A 21,122-nucleotide genomic window follows, 5' to 3' on the forward strand; every position below is an offset into this window, starting at 1 on the left:
TGTGCGGGAAACAAAAGATCCCCTATTCTACCCCATCCTAATTTGTGAGTCATTCTTTGAAATAAAGTGACACAGTATTTCTTATCAGGTTTTTAAATTATCACTTTCATTCCCACTTGTGGCCATTTTGATTTGTCCTGAAGCAGCAAGAATTCAAAGGCGAAATGAGAACAGGAACAGTGGTTTTTTAAAAGGAGAGAGATGATTCAGCACAGTGCTAGGTACAGAGGGGAACAGAAAAGAGGAAGAAACAGTCTCTGAGTTTAAACTTAAATTCAACATAATATGATAGGATTTTATATGGGAAACTATGTTTAAAATTTTAAATGTATTTAATCAAGTTTTAGGCTGTGTCTAAAAAAAAAATCTTTTGGAACTGGAATAATGGCCTATTTAAAGCTTTGCGTACAAGGCCAAAAGAGATCCATAAAATTAAGTGGCAGGGTCAAGAGGGGTCTGGGCAACTTAGAGCAACAGTGCCCTGAAACACTTTGGCGAAGCAGCCACTACTAAATCTGAAGGATGCCAAGAAGCAAAAGACGGTCAATAAATGCCAGGTGAAATGAAGAGGATCTGGAGAAAAATGAGAAAAGGCCACAGAAGGAAGTCGAAGGTAACTTTAAGGGAAGTTTCTTGACTCTGGGGATACAGAAGCTAAAAGGGTTCTTAGGGATCATCTGTTCTGATCCAGTCCCCACAACCGAGGGGTAAGCAAGCCGGGGCCACAGAAGGCACACGACTCGCCCCACGCCCAGCGAGAGGGCGCAGGGCCCTGGCCTCTATGCCTGCTGGGGGCCAGGAGGGCACAGGTGAGGTTCTTTAATATGGTTTTAAATTGATTTTTAGAGAAAGTGGAAGGGAGAGGGACAGAGAGATAGAAACATGGATGAGAGAGAAACATCATCGATCGGCTGCCTCCTGCACGCCCCCACTGGGGATTGGGCCCCAAATCTGGGCATGTGCCTGGCCAGGAACTGACCTGTGACCTCTTGGTTCCTAGGTCGATGCTCAACCACTTAGCCACACTGGCTGGGCAAAGGCGAGATTCTTTAAATGCCACGAATGCTCAAAATAATAGTCCAAATAATACACAACTAAAATTGTTTTGGCTTTATTAATTATAGGACACATATAGAGAATAATTTAGCATTCACATTCATTTTATAGTTATTTTGTAACAAAATTATTAAGACTAAGTTATTTAGAACTGAATGATTGAAAATCTAATTTAAGAATCAAGTTTTGTGCTTACCTAAATTTTTTTCCACATAAAATATAAAAAAAAGTCGTAATATGTCTCAAGTCAGAAGCAAATCACCTTAATGGAAGGTACTGCTTGAATCCCAGCTTGGTATGTTATTAAATGTAATATTTGGGTCTTTTCAAAATCATGAGTCAAACAATAAATGGTGATTAACAAACCAAATAGCACAGTTACCTAATGACCCAAAGGATCCCTTAACTAGCAGTAGTTTAACAATACTTGAAGTGCAATAATGCAAACTAGCTTTAGTTATAAATCAAACAGACATCCTTTATTCTAAGCAAATTTAATATTATCACTAATGAAGTAGGTAAGTAATTGTCCAAAAAGGCTCCGAACTTGGGGAATTTTCAGGCTGGATTTACTATATTAAAGAATCCTACTGGCAAAATATTAGTGCCTAGTTTATGTTAGAGACTACAGAGGAGAAGTTAAGTTCTCGGCTGCCCACGGCATGTCCCCTGAGGGCTGCATGGTGCTAAGTGAATTTCTGTGATTTAGGAGTGATAATGGTGAGCCAGGAAGAGAGATCTTAAATAGTGATGGAACACTGCAAAGAAAAAAAGTAATTGCTTAGCAAGTTACTGAAACAGATGCACCACAACTCTTCCACTAAATCTTTTCAACTCAAAATCCTTTTCTCCTTACTGAGAACACATTTCTAATTTTATCATGGAAATCAAAGGAGTAATGAGAGTCAATCATAAAGAATTTTTTTGAAATAAATGCTATCAATATGTTGCAGCAGATCATTAAAAAAAAATCTGGGTGCTACGAAAACTATGGAATTATTTTGAATTATTCTAAAGAAATTGCATTTGTCTGAAAAAATCATAATACATTGAGATTATAAATTGCTATATTCATAAAGTGAAGAAAGATTCAGTTCTCATTCAATCAATTAGTTTTTGTGTTAGTTCCAAGATAGTTTAGGCCAAGAAAAGGTAGATATTTTTCTATATCAAAATCACAAGCATAGTGCTCATAATTATAGCATTTCTGGTTTAGATGCATACTGCTTGCAGGATTTCAAACTTTATTGATTTCTTGAAAAAATTTTAATAGAAGATAAACTTTTTACTTTTGAAAAAATAAGAGTTTTAAGAATGTTTCTTGGTTTGTGTTGTGTTTTTTTTTACTGCAAATGATTTTGAAAATAACATCTGAAACACTCCACTTGCAGTAAATGCACTTTATTTATGCCTATTTCCTCCCAAATTATGTTTCTAATAATGCTGCGTAAAGGTAAACAGTGTTATATTGTACTAATATAAGCCAAGGTTTTTAAATCATTTAAACAATAACACTGTCAAATTCCAGGAAAATTTCCAATCTACTATATAAGTAATGCAAAACAATCCTAGAATGTACATAGCAAAAATCTATAGAAATTTCAGGCTTTATGCCTAAGTGCCCTGGTAACTCTAACCTCAAACCTTCAATAAACAAACAAAGACAAAATGTCCTTCTGGAGTCCTCTAGGTCTCATGGGGAAAGAAGGGTGAGCTTTCCCTGTAAATCAGTGGAAAGCTTCCAGGATAAAATACCTTTTATTTGCAGTCACCCAAAGACTTAACAGAAGCACAATTGCCTTTAATTATAAACCTTTTTACATGTGAGAATTACAACTATACAGAATACTATAAGGATTACACTTGAACAGCTAAGTGGCAATAACTGTAAAGCCATTATTGATGGAAGAAGGGCCTAAGCAAATACTGTATCTTGATTATTTAAAAAAAAAAAAAAAAAAGGCTGAGAAGCAGAATAGTGGTTGCCAGAGGATGATGCGATGCAGTTTCAATTCTGTAAGATAAAAAAGTTCTGGAGAGTTGTTGTACAACAAGGTGAATATACTTAACAGAATCCTTAGAAATGGTTAAGAATGGTTAATAAAATAAGAAATGGTTACGATGGTAAATTACACTATGTGCATTTTTTTTTTTTAACTACAACTAAAAAAGTTGAACAAGACCAGAGGGTGAGGTATTCAGACTGACTAAGGATCTTTTTTCTACTTCTAATAAATTGTAAGAACATATCTAAAAAAAAAAAAAATCACAAAAAGTCATTTGAGACTTGGAGGGTCAACTTGTGAGAAAGAGAAAGACAAATCACCTATGAACTTGAGTAAGGCTATAGAGATTCAGAATGTTTTGGTTGTGAAATCTGGGGAGCATATAATCAGTGGTTAAATGTCAAGTAGTTTGAATTTGAGTTTAGGAGGTGGGGGAGAAACTAGCATTCCCTGTGATTATTGCCCAGTTAGACAAAATGATAGTACAAAACCTTAAATATTTGGCCTTCTGTATTTAGCCTGTGTTTAAAGTGAGCCCTAGATATGACCTGTACTTAATAGCATAACTATAACAACATCATTATGACTGACAGTATTAAAGCCTGGACAATTCCAGCTGGAAAAGTGATATGGAACAAAGAAAGGATGCAAGTCTAAGTCCATGACAAAGAATGGCTTCCAGACCACTTCTATCACAAACAATAATTTCTGAACCCCACTCTGGACCAATGAAATCAGAATCTCTGGGGTTGGGGCAAGAACTTACATTTTAAATACACGGTGAACACTAATATTTGAGAATGACGAAACTAAATTTTAAAGGGAGAAAGTGCTGTCATTTTAATGGAGGTTAGAACTCATTAGAGGCAATTATAGAGTTTAATGCTTAAGGGTGTTCGTGATGACATCATTATGGCCATGATTCTTTGAGATCCTCAGAGGCGCACTGAAGATTCTCTGCTGTTTTAAAAGGAGGGCCTGTTGGATTAAAGCAATCTCCTTGAAGTATTAGAAGAGACACATTCTGAGGTGAGTCAAATGGTAGTTAATGCTGCAAGAGCCAGCTGTCAGGCTAAGATTCAAATTTTTAGAGCTACAACGAGAACTTGTATAGTTCTAAAGAAGGGATGACAAATAGCAAACATTTGGCATGAATGCTGTTCTCTCTTTCCTTCTGGACGCAGATTTCAAATTCTCAACATATCACTTTAGGGCAGTCAATCAATTGTAGTAACAAACAAGATGAAACCAATTTGTCATTACTTCTCCAGGGGCAGGGAAGGGTTGGAGGAAGGACTGGGCTCTCTTTATAATTTACACACACACACACAATTTGTGCACAGTAAAACTTACTTAGCTAAATATTTAGAAATGTGTAATACAGACATAGCTTATAGACTTTGGTGTAATACATTTCAACTTAGGTCTCTCTCTAAAAGGTGTTCTTTGTCCACTAGAAATTTGGAAATGTTACAGTACCAGGAGAAAGCACAGATGACTGCAAGTAGTGACAAGAAAAAGTGGACCCTCTAAGTGATAACTGAGTTTCATACTGGTTCACAGTAGATCCCTGAATTTATGTATTATCGCTACAGCTACCCTTCCACCCTTAACAGAACTTGAAACTCTCCAGGAGAGAATCACATATTACTTGCAGCAATAATCAACTTACTTGGAAACTCATTCTCTAATATAGAAAATTTAAGATGAAATTAGCAAACTATGTTGTTGCTTTCATCTTGTTAAATTAGTAGTGCAAGAAAAAAATGGAGAATGAAAATATTTTATTGTGTCAACCTTTAAATCGAATTTAATCTGGATTTTTATAAAGTTAAACTTTATTTGCTAATATCCAATCATTTGGTTTTCCAATTTACTGTATTATCTCATGCCTTTCCAAATAAACACTTAGTATGTACTTTTGAAGTAGCAATATAAATACTAAATTTATTCCCTCATATAATTGCTTCTAAAAAATGATTAAGAATGAAAAATTTCTTATAAAAATTAGAAAAGCTAGACTTAATTTTGCAGTGCAAATTTAATAAAACCTATCTTGACTAATTTATTTAATTAGCAAAACTCATGAAATTTTGAAGAATGTTTTTTATGTTTTGCAATAACAAGTGGTGGGAGGAAAAAAGTATTTCTTAATATGCTTTCAGAATACTAGAAAAATTGAAATCACACTTCTTTATTCAACTTGGTAAATTAACAGAGACCCTTCATACAAGAGTTCCAAGTATTATTTCCCCAAATTCTGTCTCTCAGAGCTGAAAAGAATCTTTAAGGTAATAACAATAATTTTTTCCTGATTTATTAATTCCCTTTAGCATCCCAGACCAAGTGCTTGTCTAGTGTCTGACTTGAGTAATTCCGGTAACATGGAGGTGACACTGCTTCTTGAAGTTTGCTCTCATGTTGAGCTGAAATCTATAAATCTACCATAAATCTCTATGCTGTCTAAAGCCTACTCAAATTATAATTCTGACTTAAATTTTTTAAAATCTAAAATTTAAGTTGTAGCAATAGTAGAGCATTAAAGGAAAGTTACACTACTTGTAATGATCCTTTTGAGTTGATTACTATCTCCATTATGCCAGGGTGTATCTTTTTTCACAATTAGGAATTCATTCACTGTTTTGGAGCACTAATCACTGAAGAGGTAGTAGTTGCAAAAAGAAATTAATGAACTTACAGAACTGCCAAATATCTATGAATGATTTAACTTAGTATTTCCAATAGGATGTAATCCACTAGAATGACCGCTAGTAAGAGGTTATGTGTAGTCATATATATAGTGTAGATTTACATATAAAATATGGCTTTATTAATTTTGATCAACACATTAATTATAGAATGTCTACAGGTTGACAAACACGTTATTTTCAAATATATTAGTTACATTTTCAAATAATATGCTCAATGGGTCCAATTGTTAATTTTTAAAAAGTACACAAATACACTGCAGTATATATCTCTCTCCTCTATCCTGCACTTATAGATAGGACACAGGAAGATGTTGAAGATATATGTTTTTAAAAGAAATTAGTATATTTCTTATCACATATATCTTGAGATAGCATTTTAAGCTTTAGCCTTTATTTTCTGTTTACTTAGCCTATTTTAGTAATTATGAACCATCTGAGTGACATGTCAGAAAATGTAAAAGTTAAATGACAATTAATTCTAAGTTCTCTGTAAGTCCCAATATTTAATATTCACTACAACTTGTAATTAATAAATCTTGGATAAATTATTCTTTACTAAGATTTATGCACTCATTATTTAATAAATTAAAAACATGCTGTCTCCATGAATTTGAAAGCTAAGCTCTTCACATATGGATTCATAATTGCTCATTCCTATTAGAATTCTCTCCAGACATCCGTCAAAACATCAGAGGGAACTAAGAAAAGTTATTAAATATAGTGAAAGGATAAAAAGGACAGAAAATAATTTTTACCTAAACTCTAGTCAATTTATAAAAGAACGTTGTGTTTTATGATTTGTGAACTTCTCAAGGCAGGAGTAGTAGCTCTGAATCTTTCTACAAAGATGCCACAGCTGTTTTGACCAAGTTCCCCCTTCACTATCTTTTGTAGCTAAGATACAATCACATCAACCTACAGCAGGGCTTCTTGAGTGTGGTCTCCACATCAGCTGCAGTGGCTCACCTGGGAATGTGTGAGAGACACACATTTTTGGTCCTCTGGGCCCCCATCACCCAGATCTAGGGAACAGAAACTCTGGAGGTGGGGGCCAGCAATCCATGGTTCAACAAACCCTCTAGGTGATCTTCATCACCCTAAAGTTTGAAAACCACTGGCCTAGAGTAATGCAGAAAAATGTCTGCCTGTAAATAGGGCAGTCATCTCAGTTTATCCCGCTGGAGTTAAAGAAAACTTATTGTTTTAATTGTCGTCTGAACAAACAAACAGTATGGAGCAGGGCCTCGCGTGTTCTTACCCACTTCCAACAGGTTACAGAGTATGGAGCGAGGAAACGGAGGAAAACAACAAAATACACGTGTATATACACTGCAGAATACACTTCGGTTACTCTTAAATATTGTCTTTGATAAATAAATAGGCACCAAAAAGAGACGCCTAAGGAGAATGGTGTCACTCTTTTTAAATCCTCTCTATTGACGGTGGTGGTGGCACCGCAGACTGGAGGACCGGGGTGCCTAAATAAATGCCTTTAAGACAGAAACCTTGTGTGCTGCTTTTCTTCCCCTCCAATCATCAACCTTTGCAGTTTCTCAAGGCTAAAAGCAAATAAACAGACCCACTGTGGTGTTTTATCTTTGCACACCCTACTACGTAAAGGTCCTCTAAAGCAGAACCACAGTGTTCACAGTTCAGAGTCCTTCCGCATTTTCTCTGCTAAATGTCATTATTTGTAATGCCCAATAGGGCCAAGGAAAAAAGAGGTCAAAAGCAGTACTCGAGCCTCAGGCACCACTGCAAAGATGGTTGCAGTGCATTGTTCAGCAACGTAATTTATAGTTGTTTCAGAAGCAACGGCATTTCAAGACGTGATGTTGATATTTAAAATTCTTTGCCATCCAGAATATGAGAAATGATTATAGAATGTGTAGAAACAAGTGAGGATTCCAAAGAATAAGACCTCATATAGATAAGAAAAATACTTCTTAAAAAATCAAAGCATAGGACAGCTTTGTAGTTAGTATACAACAACTTGGTCTTAAGAAGAAATAGGAACAAAGTTTTATTTTGTGTGGTTAAACAGGTATATACATGAACTGAAACTTCTGCGTGTTCTTTTGGGTATCATCACAGGTTCTGCATTATTATAGTGGTTTTTAATATAAAGGCAGAATCTCTTACACTTTCCAATTCTGGTATTCTCCATCTATTTTTTCCTTTCACACTCCATTGATATAGCATTTAAAAAATTTAGAGTAGGAGGGAACCTTAGGTTTTAGCCCCGTCTCATTCATTTTTCATATAAGGAAGCCATTCGACAGAAGTTAAGTCATTTGCTCTGGGTCAGGCCATACATTTGGCAGAATTAGGTATTATTCTTTCTCAAATGCTCTTTTAATGGTTAAATGAATAGGGATTGTTTTGAGAATGACTTATTTCTTCTCATTTCTATTAGATTGATTTCTTTTGTTATAGGCAAGCAAAATAACCAGCCACTACCATTCTCTTCTCTTTCTTCTTCTTTTTTAAAAAAATTTATCTTTATTGTTGAAAATATTACAGATGTCCCCTTAGCTACCTCTAGGCAACAACCTCATCAACTCCACAACAAATAACAAATAATATCCTGAAGAAGAGTATTATGCTACAGAACCATTTTCTGTAAGAAAAAGAAAATACTAAATATTTCACTAGATGGGAGTCTCAAAGAAATTCTGACTTTAATCACATCAAATAAAATAATCAGACTTATACCATTATTTTGATAAGGGCAAAACCCAACAAAAGTGCCCCTCTCCCCAATCTTACACTTTGTGCAATTCTAACTTTTAAACACTATTGAACACTTTTCTTAGGGATTACTTTCCCTTTTCTTTAGCCTTAACAAATTCCTGGAAACAGTGAAGACTTTGACTGGAATAACACAGATACCAAGTATAATGGAGTAAATGAGAGGACAGGCAACTCCTGTTCAATCTGAGAAAAAAGTCAACATTCAAAAGGAAACTGTATATTCCATTTAAGTGAATATATATATTTTTCATACTCACATCACAAACTAACTTCACTGTAGCAGTACTAATTCATATGAGTAAGTTTTTATTTACTGGTAGATGCTGCTGGCCTCAATAAAAATAAGAACTTTCTCATAAGGGATATTCAAAAGAAAACATTTAAAACATAATTTACCACAAAGCACCAACATGAGAAACTCCCTGATTAGTACTGGAAATTGTTAATATTTTTTAGCCTAAATTTAAATAAAACTCATTCCTGAAGGTGAATTTTCCTTCCTTTTGACTCCTCTCTTTAAATGAGGAACAACACACATAAACCATTTTAAACTTAAACAAGGAAATACCTGGAGATCTTTATCAATGTTATAGATTCTACAAAGCATAATTAGTTGTCATTAAAATAAAAGCAAACTTTTATGCTTTAAAAATATGTTTCAGAGGATCCTGTCTTCTACCAACACCCCTCTCACTTTACAAACAAATAATCATGCCACCAATTATGGAGATATGGTTCTAAAGTTTAAACCAATGCTTACATTTTTTTAACCCTTTTAACATTTTTGTTAAATTTACAGAAACCAATCCATTAAAAATTTTTTTTCTCAACCCATATATTCTTTAAGATATTCCTAACAGTATCGGATCTTTTACCCTGGTTACTTTAATTTATGATTAGATAGTATCCTTCAGGATTCAAGTACAAAACCTTTAATTTTTCAGATATTAATTTTTCTTGGTGGTCTTTAGAAAAGTGACCTTAAATGCCCCTTTGATGTGAATAAAAATATAATTATTTTTTGGGGGGAGAGGTTGGAGAACTATTAAAGCAGCTTTGTTCACATTTTTAGGAATAATAATTATGCTAACTTCATGTTTAAACAATTATATTTGCTATTTTATATTTTCCCAGGCAGAGAATGGAGATGGTTTAGTGGTACTTGTAAGTTCATAGCCCCAAAGTTTTTACTCTTTCCCCAAATCGTCATGGTACCTTCTGGTCCCAAGGATATCTGATGGACCCTGGGGGCTTCAATGGGGGATCACTGCTTTAAACAGTCAGGACTAGTTTTATCCCTTTGTTTAGTCTTGGATTTGACTAAGTTGCTAAATGAATTATTCATTAATAACCTATGCCTTTCTCATCAAAAACATAAAAGCTCATGTTAATATATCAAAACATTTCAACAGAGTCATAACATTACCTTTTCCTATAGTTCTAGTACTCATTTGCTCTTATAACTCATTTGCTTTTTTCTAAAATATAAAATAATAGTAACAGAACCAGTAAAAATGGACTAATAATTTGTGGGTGTCTTTCATTAGAGAAAATAGTCAATCTAAAATAACACTTGATTAAATAATTTAATATCCTGCCGGTCCTGATCCCTATTACTTCAAGAAAAAGATCAACACTTTTTTGAGGAAGGAAGAGGGGGAAGATATGAAGGCAAGAGGTTGGTTAGGCAGAGGGAAGGGAAACTGGAGAGTTACACGTTTAAAAATTAATAAATACATATAGTATTTGCTTTTTAAGTAAATACCAGCGGGATTCATTCAAAGTTTCCTTGAGGTTCCCTTGGTGTAATAATACAGTTCAAATTAAATGCCATGTTAACTAGATCAAGTATGGTATCTCAGTACAAGGAAAAAATGTCACTTATAATGGCAGATCTAAAATGGATTCTACTAGGTACAGGATAGTGTCTGTGATATGTTTTTGTGTGTTTAAAAAGATGTATGTATGTATAGATATGCTTGTATATGCAGAGTAACTCTAGAAAGATACACAAGAAATTGGTAACATTGGTCTGCTACTTTTCTCTTTCTACCCATCTGTAGAATGTAAATATTATGTTTTCCCTATTCAAAAATATTGATTAAAAACCTACTACCAAAAATAAATTTAAATTACTTAAAAAGTCATGTCAAATTAAGAAAAAAGGCTTTTTATTTTTACATTATACAAAAAATACACTAACACATGTTGTTTTTCTAAGATTCACCTACATAAATTTGGGTAAACTTACTTTATGACAGAGTAACTGTAATCTAAAAACTCAGTTTTCATATGACATTGAGTTGGGAAGACACATTTTCCCTGTGCCTCACTGCTACACTGGGGACTGTGGATTGTCTTCACAGCATGCTAATGTCCTGTTTTCTTTCTCTGATGGGCTAGCCATTAGCCACCACTTTCTCTGAAATTCCAGGAATCTTTAAGGAAACTTCAGAAAGATTTTAAGAATCTTATTTGGCAGTGATAAATATTATACCTGTATCATTCTGTTGGCATAAAATGAACTTTAACTTCTCTTGGTGGTTTCCTTTAGATTATATTCTGCCAAAGATACCTGGTGCTTTGGTAAAGACAGACTTCACACCACGGTGACTAAGCAAAGTCCTTACATAAAGCTTGGAATCTGATTTTTAAAAATAGTTCTAATGAAGGACATTTAGAAATAAGCAGGAAAAGAAATCTTACACTTATGAAAAATGACTTTTAGGACACCACTTAAAAATTCACAGTAAGCCCTATTCACTTAAATGTGAAAACAAACCATAAACAAAGTCTAAAGGAAGGACAGCATGTTTTCCATGGCAGCTGCTTATTGAAAATGAGGGTCTACGAGTGTGTCCCAATTTCATCCTTTTGAATTGTGCAGCTCAGATAAATGTTTATTTTACTGAAAATATCTGCAAAATTACAACATAAATGCATGATTATATTAGGGTAGGATGACTATCCATAATATATTCTGATCCACAGGTATAAAATGAATGCAGTAAATATAGTATACCCTCGATGGATTGTTAGTACACAGTGTTTCTTAGTAAAGTACATACAACCTATTGTTAAGCAACAATAATCTAGTTTTCAAATGTACATCTTAGGAAGTTTTTAGGATGAAAGGATACACTAAGTCCCCCAATACCATTTTTGTTTGGTGAAAGTTTGTTCTGCAAATTTTGAAATAGTATCTTTATCTCAGTAATTGTTCTTGGGCTCTTTGCATTTCCTCAATTTGAAATTTTATTTCTTTAGTTGGGTGTTTTCTTAATGACACCAGATCGGCCAACTATACTTTTAATTCTAATACAATCATGTACTGTCTTTTCATTAGTTATTTTAACACATATCAACAATGAAACAGAATCATTCAAAAAAATTTGTCAGCACAAATTCCCAAAATTAACTTTCAGGGTATTATGGGGAGTCTCAACTAGATATAGTCTCAACTGTAATATTAATCTGGGCTAGAAATAGGTTTTTGGTTGTGTTTTTTTTTTTTTTTAATTCTAGTCCTTAAAAATACAAATATGAACTCTACTTTAAAATTCTTTGTTAAAGGTATTGGGATTTGTTTCAAAAGCATCTTCTACCCTTCTCCATTACACTGATTTAATGGAAATGACAGCAGTTCCAACACAAACATATGCATGCAAGAGATCACCCTATAGATTCTAACTACATAGTTACTGAAACACATCCCACCTGTCAAGTGGCATAAATGTACATCTTTTATATACAAAAGGTAAAGTGCATTATTAAATTAGTGAACTGACAGATTGTCTGCCTGGATCATATAGCTTTCAAATAGACAAATGTGAAATTCTCCCATTAGAACCAATTATTTCAAGAGGTTCCAACTAGCTTTTCCACCCTGTCATTTATTTTTTGGCCATGCTCTTTAGTGCAAATAAGCTTGTGTTTGACTCAAGTTTAAGGGACATGGCAATTTGGGGCTTTAACAAGAAAAATTATAAAATGTGGCAGAACATTAATACTTTTATAATACATTGCATCTTTTGCATATAAGCAACAGATTAGTGTTGCTTTCAGTTGCTAGGAGCACACTACCAACAATTATGAGGAACCCGTTTCCAAATTTCATACTATTAGCTTATATTATTACAGTTTGAGTCTGTACCACATTATGCTTGGGTTATTATGTGCAAACATCACCAGTGTTTTACAATTATACAGTGAACTAGTAATTTTGGTTACTAACTTTGATGCTCATTTTTTGACTTCTAACATCCAGTTGCCTTGAGTTTAATGTCTTCAAGGCAGGAATCCTGTTATTTTGAAGAATACCATGTACACTGCAGCTCCATTTATGTCACAAATGACAATAAATAAAGTAGATATTGCACAGGTAAGAATAGTAGCTTATTTATAAGATACATGGCATACACGTCCTAATACCAGAGTTTTGATCTAGATCTTATTTGATTATGGCTAATGATTGATTGGAAATTTTAAGTATCAAAAAATCATAGCATAATTTCAATTTTTCAATGAATACAAACTATGAAAAAATGAAACAAGGACTGGCAGAAGGCTTAATGATTCTAAAGCATATTCAATTGCCGGTAATAGATGGTATATATGCATCTATTCAATCTGTAGTTTCGAGGTGGTAAAAACTTTGAAGTATACATACAATATAGAAAATTTGGCTGCTTAACTAATTCTTTTCTTAAATAATTAGTGCAAAATTAAACTAATAATACTTATGTACAATAAATTAAAGATATTTATCTTTAAGTCTGACATAGTACTGTGTGTGTATGTATATATAATACATATATACACACACATACATATATATACATACACATATAGGTGTGTCTATACATATACATATGTATAGACACACACTCAAATCTTATCAGACTAAAACCAAAACAGAAATCATTTAGACTTAACGGATATAAATATTTTAGAAGGGAAGGTTTTAAGAGAGAATACAGTCACAGCAGTAGTGATAGGAACACTCAAATACTAGAATATTCACAGCTCCAGTTTGCCAAGATCTGACAGGTTGATTATTAATAGGCACTATGATGGGCAGCAATAACAATCAGTAGTACAGTAATTCAAGTGCACACCACTCCTTCATATACCCAAAACTACTTTTATCAAGCCTACAATAGTTATTTTACAGGTAGGACTGTTTAAATATCCTCGATAGTTTTAGAGTCTGAACACCCACCATGTGCCATTAACTCTAGTACTAACATTTTCTTCTAACCTTCCGTTGTTCCATAGTGATCCAGATGGTCCACAACTATCATGAACTAATGACATTCCTCCATACTACTTGAGGAAATGTGAAATGTAATCTGCAAACCAACACAAGAATATATGTCCGGGTTACTGAATGCTTGTTTTTAAGTCACATAAATCAGTGAAATTAGTTTTCTTAATTCATATCATAAAGCTTGCTTAGTGATCTTACTTAAACGTATTTGAGGACAAATCTCTGAAGAAAGAAATTGTTAAAATAACCTTGAGTTACATATAGCATATAAAAGAAGAGCTATATTCTGATCTCAATCCATGCAGCCAGCTCTCAATGAGAGCTATATTTGGGGGTTGAAATCAGTATCTGACCCTTACATGATTATATGGACTTATTGTGTAGGAGGGGAAAAAGCCAAGATAAAAGACAATAATTTCATTCAGAATAAAATGCAGCTCAACAGATAAAAGTTAGTCGGTTAATACAGTGTGGGTTGGTACACATAGACACTATAACCACTTGTTTAAAAAATTGCTTAGGTGTTGAAAAATTGCTGTGGCACTTCCTGGAAAGTAATTTTTAATACATGTAAGTGGGTTAGTCTTGTGTAAAGTAAACCTTTTTAAGTATTATAAAGAGCACCTTGGAAAATGCCTGAATTTTCCTTTCAAATATATTTATAACCAATCTTCAAATAATATTTTTCCCAGGCTGAAAATTTATATTCTAAATGCTTTTTAGAAAAATCCTTTTTTTTTCTCCCTCCTGGAATTAAAACACCTATAAAAATCAGGTTAATACTGGAAGTGTTGACTCAGTTTTAAGGGTAGCAATTGCAAAAGTGCTACTAAAATATATTATTACAGATGTATTTTTGTATCAGTTAACTGGTGCACCAACCCCTCTGAAATAGTGTTAAAGGAGAAGCATAAAATATAACACCTCAAGTCTGTGATATATTTTGGGGAAAAAAACCTCTCACAACCTTCAAATTAGCACGAAAAGCTAAAATACCAAAATTTCCATGGCAAAGCCACAGGATGAAGCTTTCCCCTCAAGAGTGACATAAAAGTAATTCCTGAAACTTTGGAAAGTCAATAGAAACCTATGATACGGTAAACAGAAGTGAAGATGGGATTGTGGCTAACTTAGAATAGCCAATTAAAACTCTCCCATGGCTTTGATATGACAGCTGTATCAAACCCTATCTACTGTAGGGTTACCACAAAATTTTAAATCACGGAGTAATACAGTAACTCTAAGATTTCTTTAATGGTACCGCTTAATATTCAGTTATCCAATGGATAAAATTAATATGTTTCCACTCGTACTTTTCTAAATAAATATAGTTATACTGTACTTGAGTTCAATTTGTTTCTGCGGTCACTGTCCTACAGGTAAGCTTAGCAGCTTTTAATGATGTAGGAATGGGGCACTTTTTGGGGGGAACTTGTTAAATAGTATTAAGTGTATGTATCTTTTTGCAGGGTAGTGTCGTAGTGCAATGCAAATGCTAGTTATGGTGTTTAGAAGGTCAGAAGGTGGCATTTTGTGCTGACTTGCGTACTTCAATAGTACTTCTGGAGCAGATGAAGCAGCTAAACTATGTAGCTCCGGGAAGGTGGGAATTCCCGTAAGAATTAGTGTCCTATGTGGAACATAACGCGAGCATCGGACTCCTTGAAGTCTAAACTATAGAGGTATTACTACTAATAACAAAGGGCCAAAAAAAAAAAGAAAAAAAAAAAAGAGGAGAAACTTCTTCAAATGATTACGGATCAGTACTTTTAGCCAATTTATGATCTTAAACTTTGCCTGATGGAGTTCCATTCCACGCTAGCCGAGGCATTCTTGCTCTTCTCCACCGGCCCTCGCGCCATCCATTCTCTTTTCTTTATGGCTGTTGCATATTTTCCTCATCTCCTCTTCATACTTGATAAAATTCTCCCCAAACCTTGTCCAAGCTTTGAACGGAACAGTAATAGTATTACGGTAAGGCGGCCTCACCTCACTTACCTTCAGGAAAATGCCATATTTATTAGAGCCCACATCAAAGTAGAACCTTTTATTGTCCACTCTGAAAGAAGTCCCCTCGGGGAGCTCCAGCGGGTCGTCGTCCCCACACCTCCGCTCCTCGAGGTCCCCTTCGCCGTAGTCTTCGATGAGCTGAACCAAGGCATCGCGAAACTCGATCATCCCCTGCGCCGGCAGGACGATCGTCTGTTCCTGGCCCAGACCGTGGCCAAAGTACCCGATCACGCCGGCGCCCCGCAGCACCGTCTGCCGGATCCGCAGGAAGCGCCCCCGCTGGTTTTCCTTCAGGTCGAGGTAATATTTCCTGTTGTCCCGCTCGATGTAGTCCGTTTTGAGGACGCTGTGGGGGTGCTCCTCGGACCCCACGGAGGCCGGCGGGGAGGGCGCCGCGCGCCGGGCTCTCCTCCGGGCGCCCTGCTCTCTGCCGTGGCCCGGCTCGGGCCGGTGGCCCCTCAGGCCCAGGTGGGCGTAATGCTCGATGAAGTCGCCCAGACAGTCCTTCAGCTCCGCCGCCACCGACAGGGAGAGGGTCAGCTTGCTCTTCCTGACATTGTCCTGCCGGCCTCTGCCCACCCACACCTCGGCTATCTTCAGGAACCGGCCGCGGGAGCTCTGCTTCACGTCCAGGTAGAACCTCTTCTTCTGGATGTCCACGCGCTTGGAGGCCAGCTCCTGGATTTCCGCCGCGCCCCCCGCCTGGTTGGCCGTGGCCAAGGCCGCGTAGTTGGGGTAGTGGGCGTGCTGGGCCTGGGGATACAGCCGGCTCTTGCCCAGGCCGAAGCCCCCCACGGTCTTGCCTCCGCGCCCGCGCCCGCCGCCGCCGCCTCCCCTCCGCCTGGCTCGCTCCATCTTCAGCTGCAAGTGACAAACAGACACACGGGGCGGGGTGGGGGAGGGGTGCTGAGAACAATCGCGGACGCCCCTCGGCCTGCGCCGCCCCCGCCGCCGCCTCCGCCCGCGACCCGCACACCGGGATCTGCTCCCGCGGCTCCGGCCCCCGGCCCCCCGGCGCCCGGCCCCAGGCGGAGGGTCGGCGGCGGCCGGCGGCTTCCCCGGTCCCGCACCGCGCGCGCAGCATCCCTCCGCCGCCCCGGCCTCCCACGCCCGCTCGCCGCCGGGCGCCCGGCTCGGCAGCCCCCGGTCCCCAGCCAGCCGACACTCACATCAGCGCTGCCATCCCCGCCGTCGCCGATGCCCTTCACGACCGCCGCCGCCGCCAGCCCTCGGCCCCTCTGCTGCAGCCGCCGGAGCCGCCGCCCCCCGCCTGCTCCCCCTCCGCCGCCGCCGAGCGCACAGCCCAGCCCCCCCGCCGGAGCAGCCCGGCAGGGGCATCGCTTGCGGCGCCCGCCGCCGCCGCCGCCCCTCCCGCGGCCGCTGCGGGGGCCGCCGCCGCCTCTCTTCGGGCACCGGCCCGACACCGGCACGGGAGGGAGGCGGCGGGGGGCGGGCAGTGGACCCCGCCTCCTCCAGCACAACCCGCTGATGGGAAGTGGGGATGTCGCGTTCTCCCTCGGGGCGCGCCCTGATCGAAGCCCGGCGCGTGAGTGCGAGGTGACGGGACAGGTGTGAAGCCGGGAATAAGGACGGGGCGGCCGGAGTGTTCTGACTTCTCCAGGTTCTGTCGGGATGTAGGATTCTCGCGGCCCGCGGCGCCCGCACGGAGACTACAACTCCCGAAGTGCTCCGCAGCAGCGAGAGTGCCCGCGCATGCGCGCCGCCTAGCGCGGGGCGGTGCCGGGACCGCTGCAAACCCAGCGGCGCGGCAAAGCGCTCGCGGGCGGGCCGGCGGGCCGGCGGACCCCGGAGGAAGGGCTGGGGGAGGCTGGTCTCCCTCGGCTGCTGGGTGGTGTGCGCGCCGGGACGCTGCTGCGTGCGCTCTGCGGAGCGGGAATCAAGTCTGTGGAATTGGTGCCTAGCCTGGCTGCCATGGGTTCCAGGCCGTGCTGCTGTGGCCCACAAGTAGTCCAGCTGAAGAAGACCCGTTGAACTGGTTCTTCTCAGGGTAACGTGTCCTCCCACCCCTGCTTCCGCCGGCTCGGGACCCCGGGGTATCTGTCAGCCCAGCCTTCTCCGACGTTGGCGGTGCTCAGGCCTCTGCGAGGTGTGTGGGGGCTTCCTCAGGAGCGGAATCTCCTCTCCACCTCCCGGGCTCCCTCGAAAGGGCCGCCCCGCCTGCCTGCAGGCCTTTTCAGAGCCAGCCTGTGCGACTGGTTGCCCTAAGGATTGTGCTTTTCCATGCGGTCTTTACTGCTGTAGAAATCGAGCCACTCCATGTTTACACAACAAAGTCGAGAGAAAGAACGTGCTATGTGTAATTTAGCAAAGTACTATGTGTTAGATTTCTTAAGTTGAAATAATTCAGTCTTTAATGTCTCTTTAAAAAATATTTTTTTATTTTTCAATTAGAGTTGACATACAATATTATATTGGTTTCAGCTATACACCCCAGTGATTATATAGCTAAGTGATCTTCCCGATAAATCCAGTACCCATCTGACACCATATATAGTTATTACAATGTTATTGACTATATTCCCTATGCTGTACTTTACCTCCCCATGACTATTCTGTAATAACCGATTTGTACTTCTTAGTCCCGTTGATATTGGACCAAGTTGGGGGGGTCCTCTTCCCCACTATGTGCTGCTGGGGGTGGACTTCTTACGATATTCCAAGAAAAATAATATTCTGAGACTCACACAGTAAAACAAGTGAATTTTATTTGCGTGGAATTAAATTCCTGTGTTTTTAAAGTCCCATTTTCCTTAGTCCAGTCATAGAAGTAGTGTAGCGAGGATTTCAGAAGCAAAGCCAGTGTCGTTTCGTTGGTTTCCATGTTGGAGACAGGCCTAGTCCAGCATCAGGCTAGCTGCAGTCCATTAATCCATTGTGTGTGGAGGTCTGTATGGCTGTGGGCCACACAGGAGAATGTCAGGAAGCGAAGAGGAACCAAGAGAGTAGGGGATTATATATCCCAAATTTTCAGGTGCTTGCATTGGCCCCACCCATTCTGGCCATTGACCTCTATTCCCAGGTGTGACTGACAGTAAGCACCTTCCCTAGTTATCTCAACTTTAGTGGGCATGCGTATATCTTCCCTTTGTCCAGTTCCCTTCCCCCCGTGTCTTGAGGGAGCTTGCCTATCATGCCTGGCCTTTCCTTTGCTCCTTTTCTGATATTAATACTTATCTAATTGCAGTGGTATTACCACCTTTTTTACCAATCTCCCCCAACCCCTCTCACCCATCTGGCAACCATCAAAATGGTCTCTGTATCTATCAGTCTGTTTCTTTTCTGCTTCTTCCAGGATAGGAGTTTGTGTAAACTCTTGATTACTTAAGATTGTGTAAATTCTTGATTACTTGCTTAAATGTGAAGCAAGGTCATAAGCTGAGAGTGAGGATAGGGGAAGAGAGATGATAGGTTTAAGTAGAGAGGAGGAGGTGTGAAATAGGAGGGGAGGATCGTAAATAGATTAGTGGAAAGTTGTAGAATTGTTAGGAAGACTAAGGACCCACTTGAAGTTGGTGGTCACAAATTGAAGGTGAGATCAGTCATCTTGGTTGTGTTTTTCACCTACATTCTTTCACCTGCATAGTTATAGGCACAGAGTTGGCAGAGAACTTGTTTTTAATCCAGGTTAGAGCTTTGCCAAGAGAGAATAATGAAGCCAGAGATGGGCTGTGAGGTTGAAGGGAATATGCAACGAAATGGTTACAACTTTTTAATTTAAACCAGTCAAGGGAAAGATGACTGGATATAGAAGATGTAGTACATATATATAATGGAATATTACTTGGCCATAAAAAGAATGAAATCTTACCATTTGCAAAAACATAGGTGGACTTAGAGGGTGTTATGCTAAGTGAAGTCAGAGAAGGACAAATACCGTATGATTTAACTTATATGTGGAATCTAAAGAACAAAATAAACAAAATAGAAACAGATTCATAGATACAGAGAGCAGACTGATGGTTTCCAGAGGGGAGGGGGTTGTGGGGCTGTCTGAAAAAGTGAGGGGATTAAGAAGTACAAATTGGTAGTTACAAAATAGTTCCAGGATGTAAAGTACAGCATAAGGAATATAGTCAATAATATTGTAATAACAATGTATGGTTCTAGGTGGGTACTAGACATATCAGGGGATTAATTTTTAAATTATATAAATGTCTAACCATTATGCTATATACATGAAACTAATATAAAATAATATTAAATTGGGGGAAAAAAAGAAAAACAACTCGTCAGGGAGGAAATAAAGACTACCTAGGGTGAGCAGAGTGAAAAGGTACTAGGATCATTGGAGTATGGGTCCCAGTTGGGTCAAAAGATTGTTTGAGTTGCGTTCCTAGAGGGAATGAACTTGAAAAATAGGAGATGTTGATTGGAGAGCAAGATTATTGGAAATGAGATTATGGAAGGATTCAGTCACTGGTAGTGATACGATATCCTCATGAACAAATGAGTGGAGCAAGGTGTAGGTAAGATTATTGGAGGAAAACTAGTCAGAAAACAGAAACTATCTTCCTCAGATATTGTGCATCAAAGGTTGTGACCCACTAGATAAGTAAAGGGAGAAAAGAGATAGGATATATATATAAATGGCTATAATACTGATGGTGATGGTGATGATAATGGTCCCTTAACACCCAAGTCATTTACCATCAACCTGATCTATACCTAACACTGGAAAGTTAGGTGTTGAGTTACATATGGTTATATGGTAACTCATAGTCAACCCATAAGCCCTTCATGGACTTTTGTCCTTTGACCAAAGTATTCTCGTAAGAGTGGCAGGTGACATAAAGCATCTTTCCTTAGCTGTCAGCTTGAAATTTTTCACCAAAGGCTTATAATGCAGCTCCTATAGAAGTTTTTTGGTTTTCTGTGTAGGCTTCTTCGTTTGCTTATTTCTCAGAGATGTGAATAATTTATTGGTGAGAAGGTAGGCAGAGAAGGATTACTCTATGACCTAATAATTTCATATCTAGAAATCTATCCTATGGAAATAATATGAATATCTAAAAGTACACACAAGGATGTTCATTGAATATTATTTGTGATAAAATTTTCAGCAACCTGTCATCAGTAGGGAATAGTTAATATTCAATAGGAGTATCAGTATCAATGGGGATATAATATCAATACAGATAGATAAAGAAAATGGAATGCTATACAGGCTTCAAAAAATCAGATCAAGAATTGTCATTAGGTTTTACTTTCCCATCAGGTCAACAGGGATGCTTTCAGTTGGAGCTAATGGAAAATCCAAATCAGACTGGCTTTAGCAATGAAAGGTTGTTTATTAGC

At 38.5% G+C, this 21,122-nt stretch overlaps 2 protein-coding genes across 5 annotated transcripts in view; one reads left to right on the forward strand and one right to left on the reverse strand.

Annotated features, from left to right (window-relative positions):
- Nucleotides 1-17,046, reverse strand: part of PURG (purine rich element binding protein G) — a 31,436-nt gene extending 14,390 nt beyond the window's left edge. For 2 of the 3 annotated variants that reach the window (XM_081129513.1, XM_081129514.1), the window contains exons 1-2: nucleotides 16,976-17,046; nucleotides 15,795-16,667 (exon numbers count right to left, since the gene is read on the reverse strand). In XM_081129513.1, coding sequence (XP_080985639.1) covers nucleotides 15,795-16,661 — 867 coding nt within the window. In that variant the 5' untranslated portion in view covers nucleotides 16,662-16,667; nucleotides 16,976-17,046. Of the gene's footprint in view, nucleotides 1-1,288; nucleotides 16,668-16,975 lie in introns of those variants that run through there. The other variant, XM_081129512.1, reaches the window with a different exon arrangement.
- A 491-nt stretch (nucleotides 17,047-17,537) lies between these two features.
- WRN (WRN RecQ like helicase) overlaps nucleotides 17,538-21,122 on the forward strand; it is a 97,970-nt gene continuing 94,385 nt past the window's right edge. The window contains exon 1 of one of the 2 annotated variants that reach the window (XM_081128246.1): nucleotides 17,538-17,814. The gene's annotated coding sequence lies outside the window, so the exon portion shown is untranslated. The remainder of the gene's footprint in view (nucleotides 17,815-21,122) is intronic. The other variant, XM_081128247.1, reaches the window with a different exon arrangement.

The sequence above is a fragment of the Miniopterus schreibersii genome (genome assembly GCF_964146895.1).
Source record: "Miniopterus schreibersii genome assembly, chromosome: 2".
Lineage (NCBI taxonomy): Eukaryota > Metazoa > Chordata > Mammalia > Chiroptera > Miniopteridae > Miniopterus > Miniopterus schreibersii.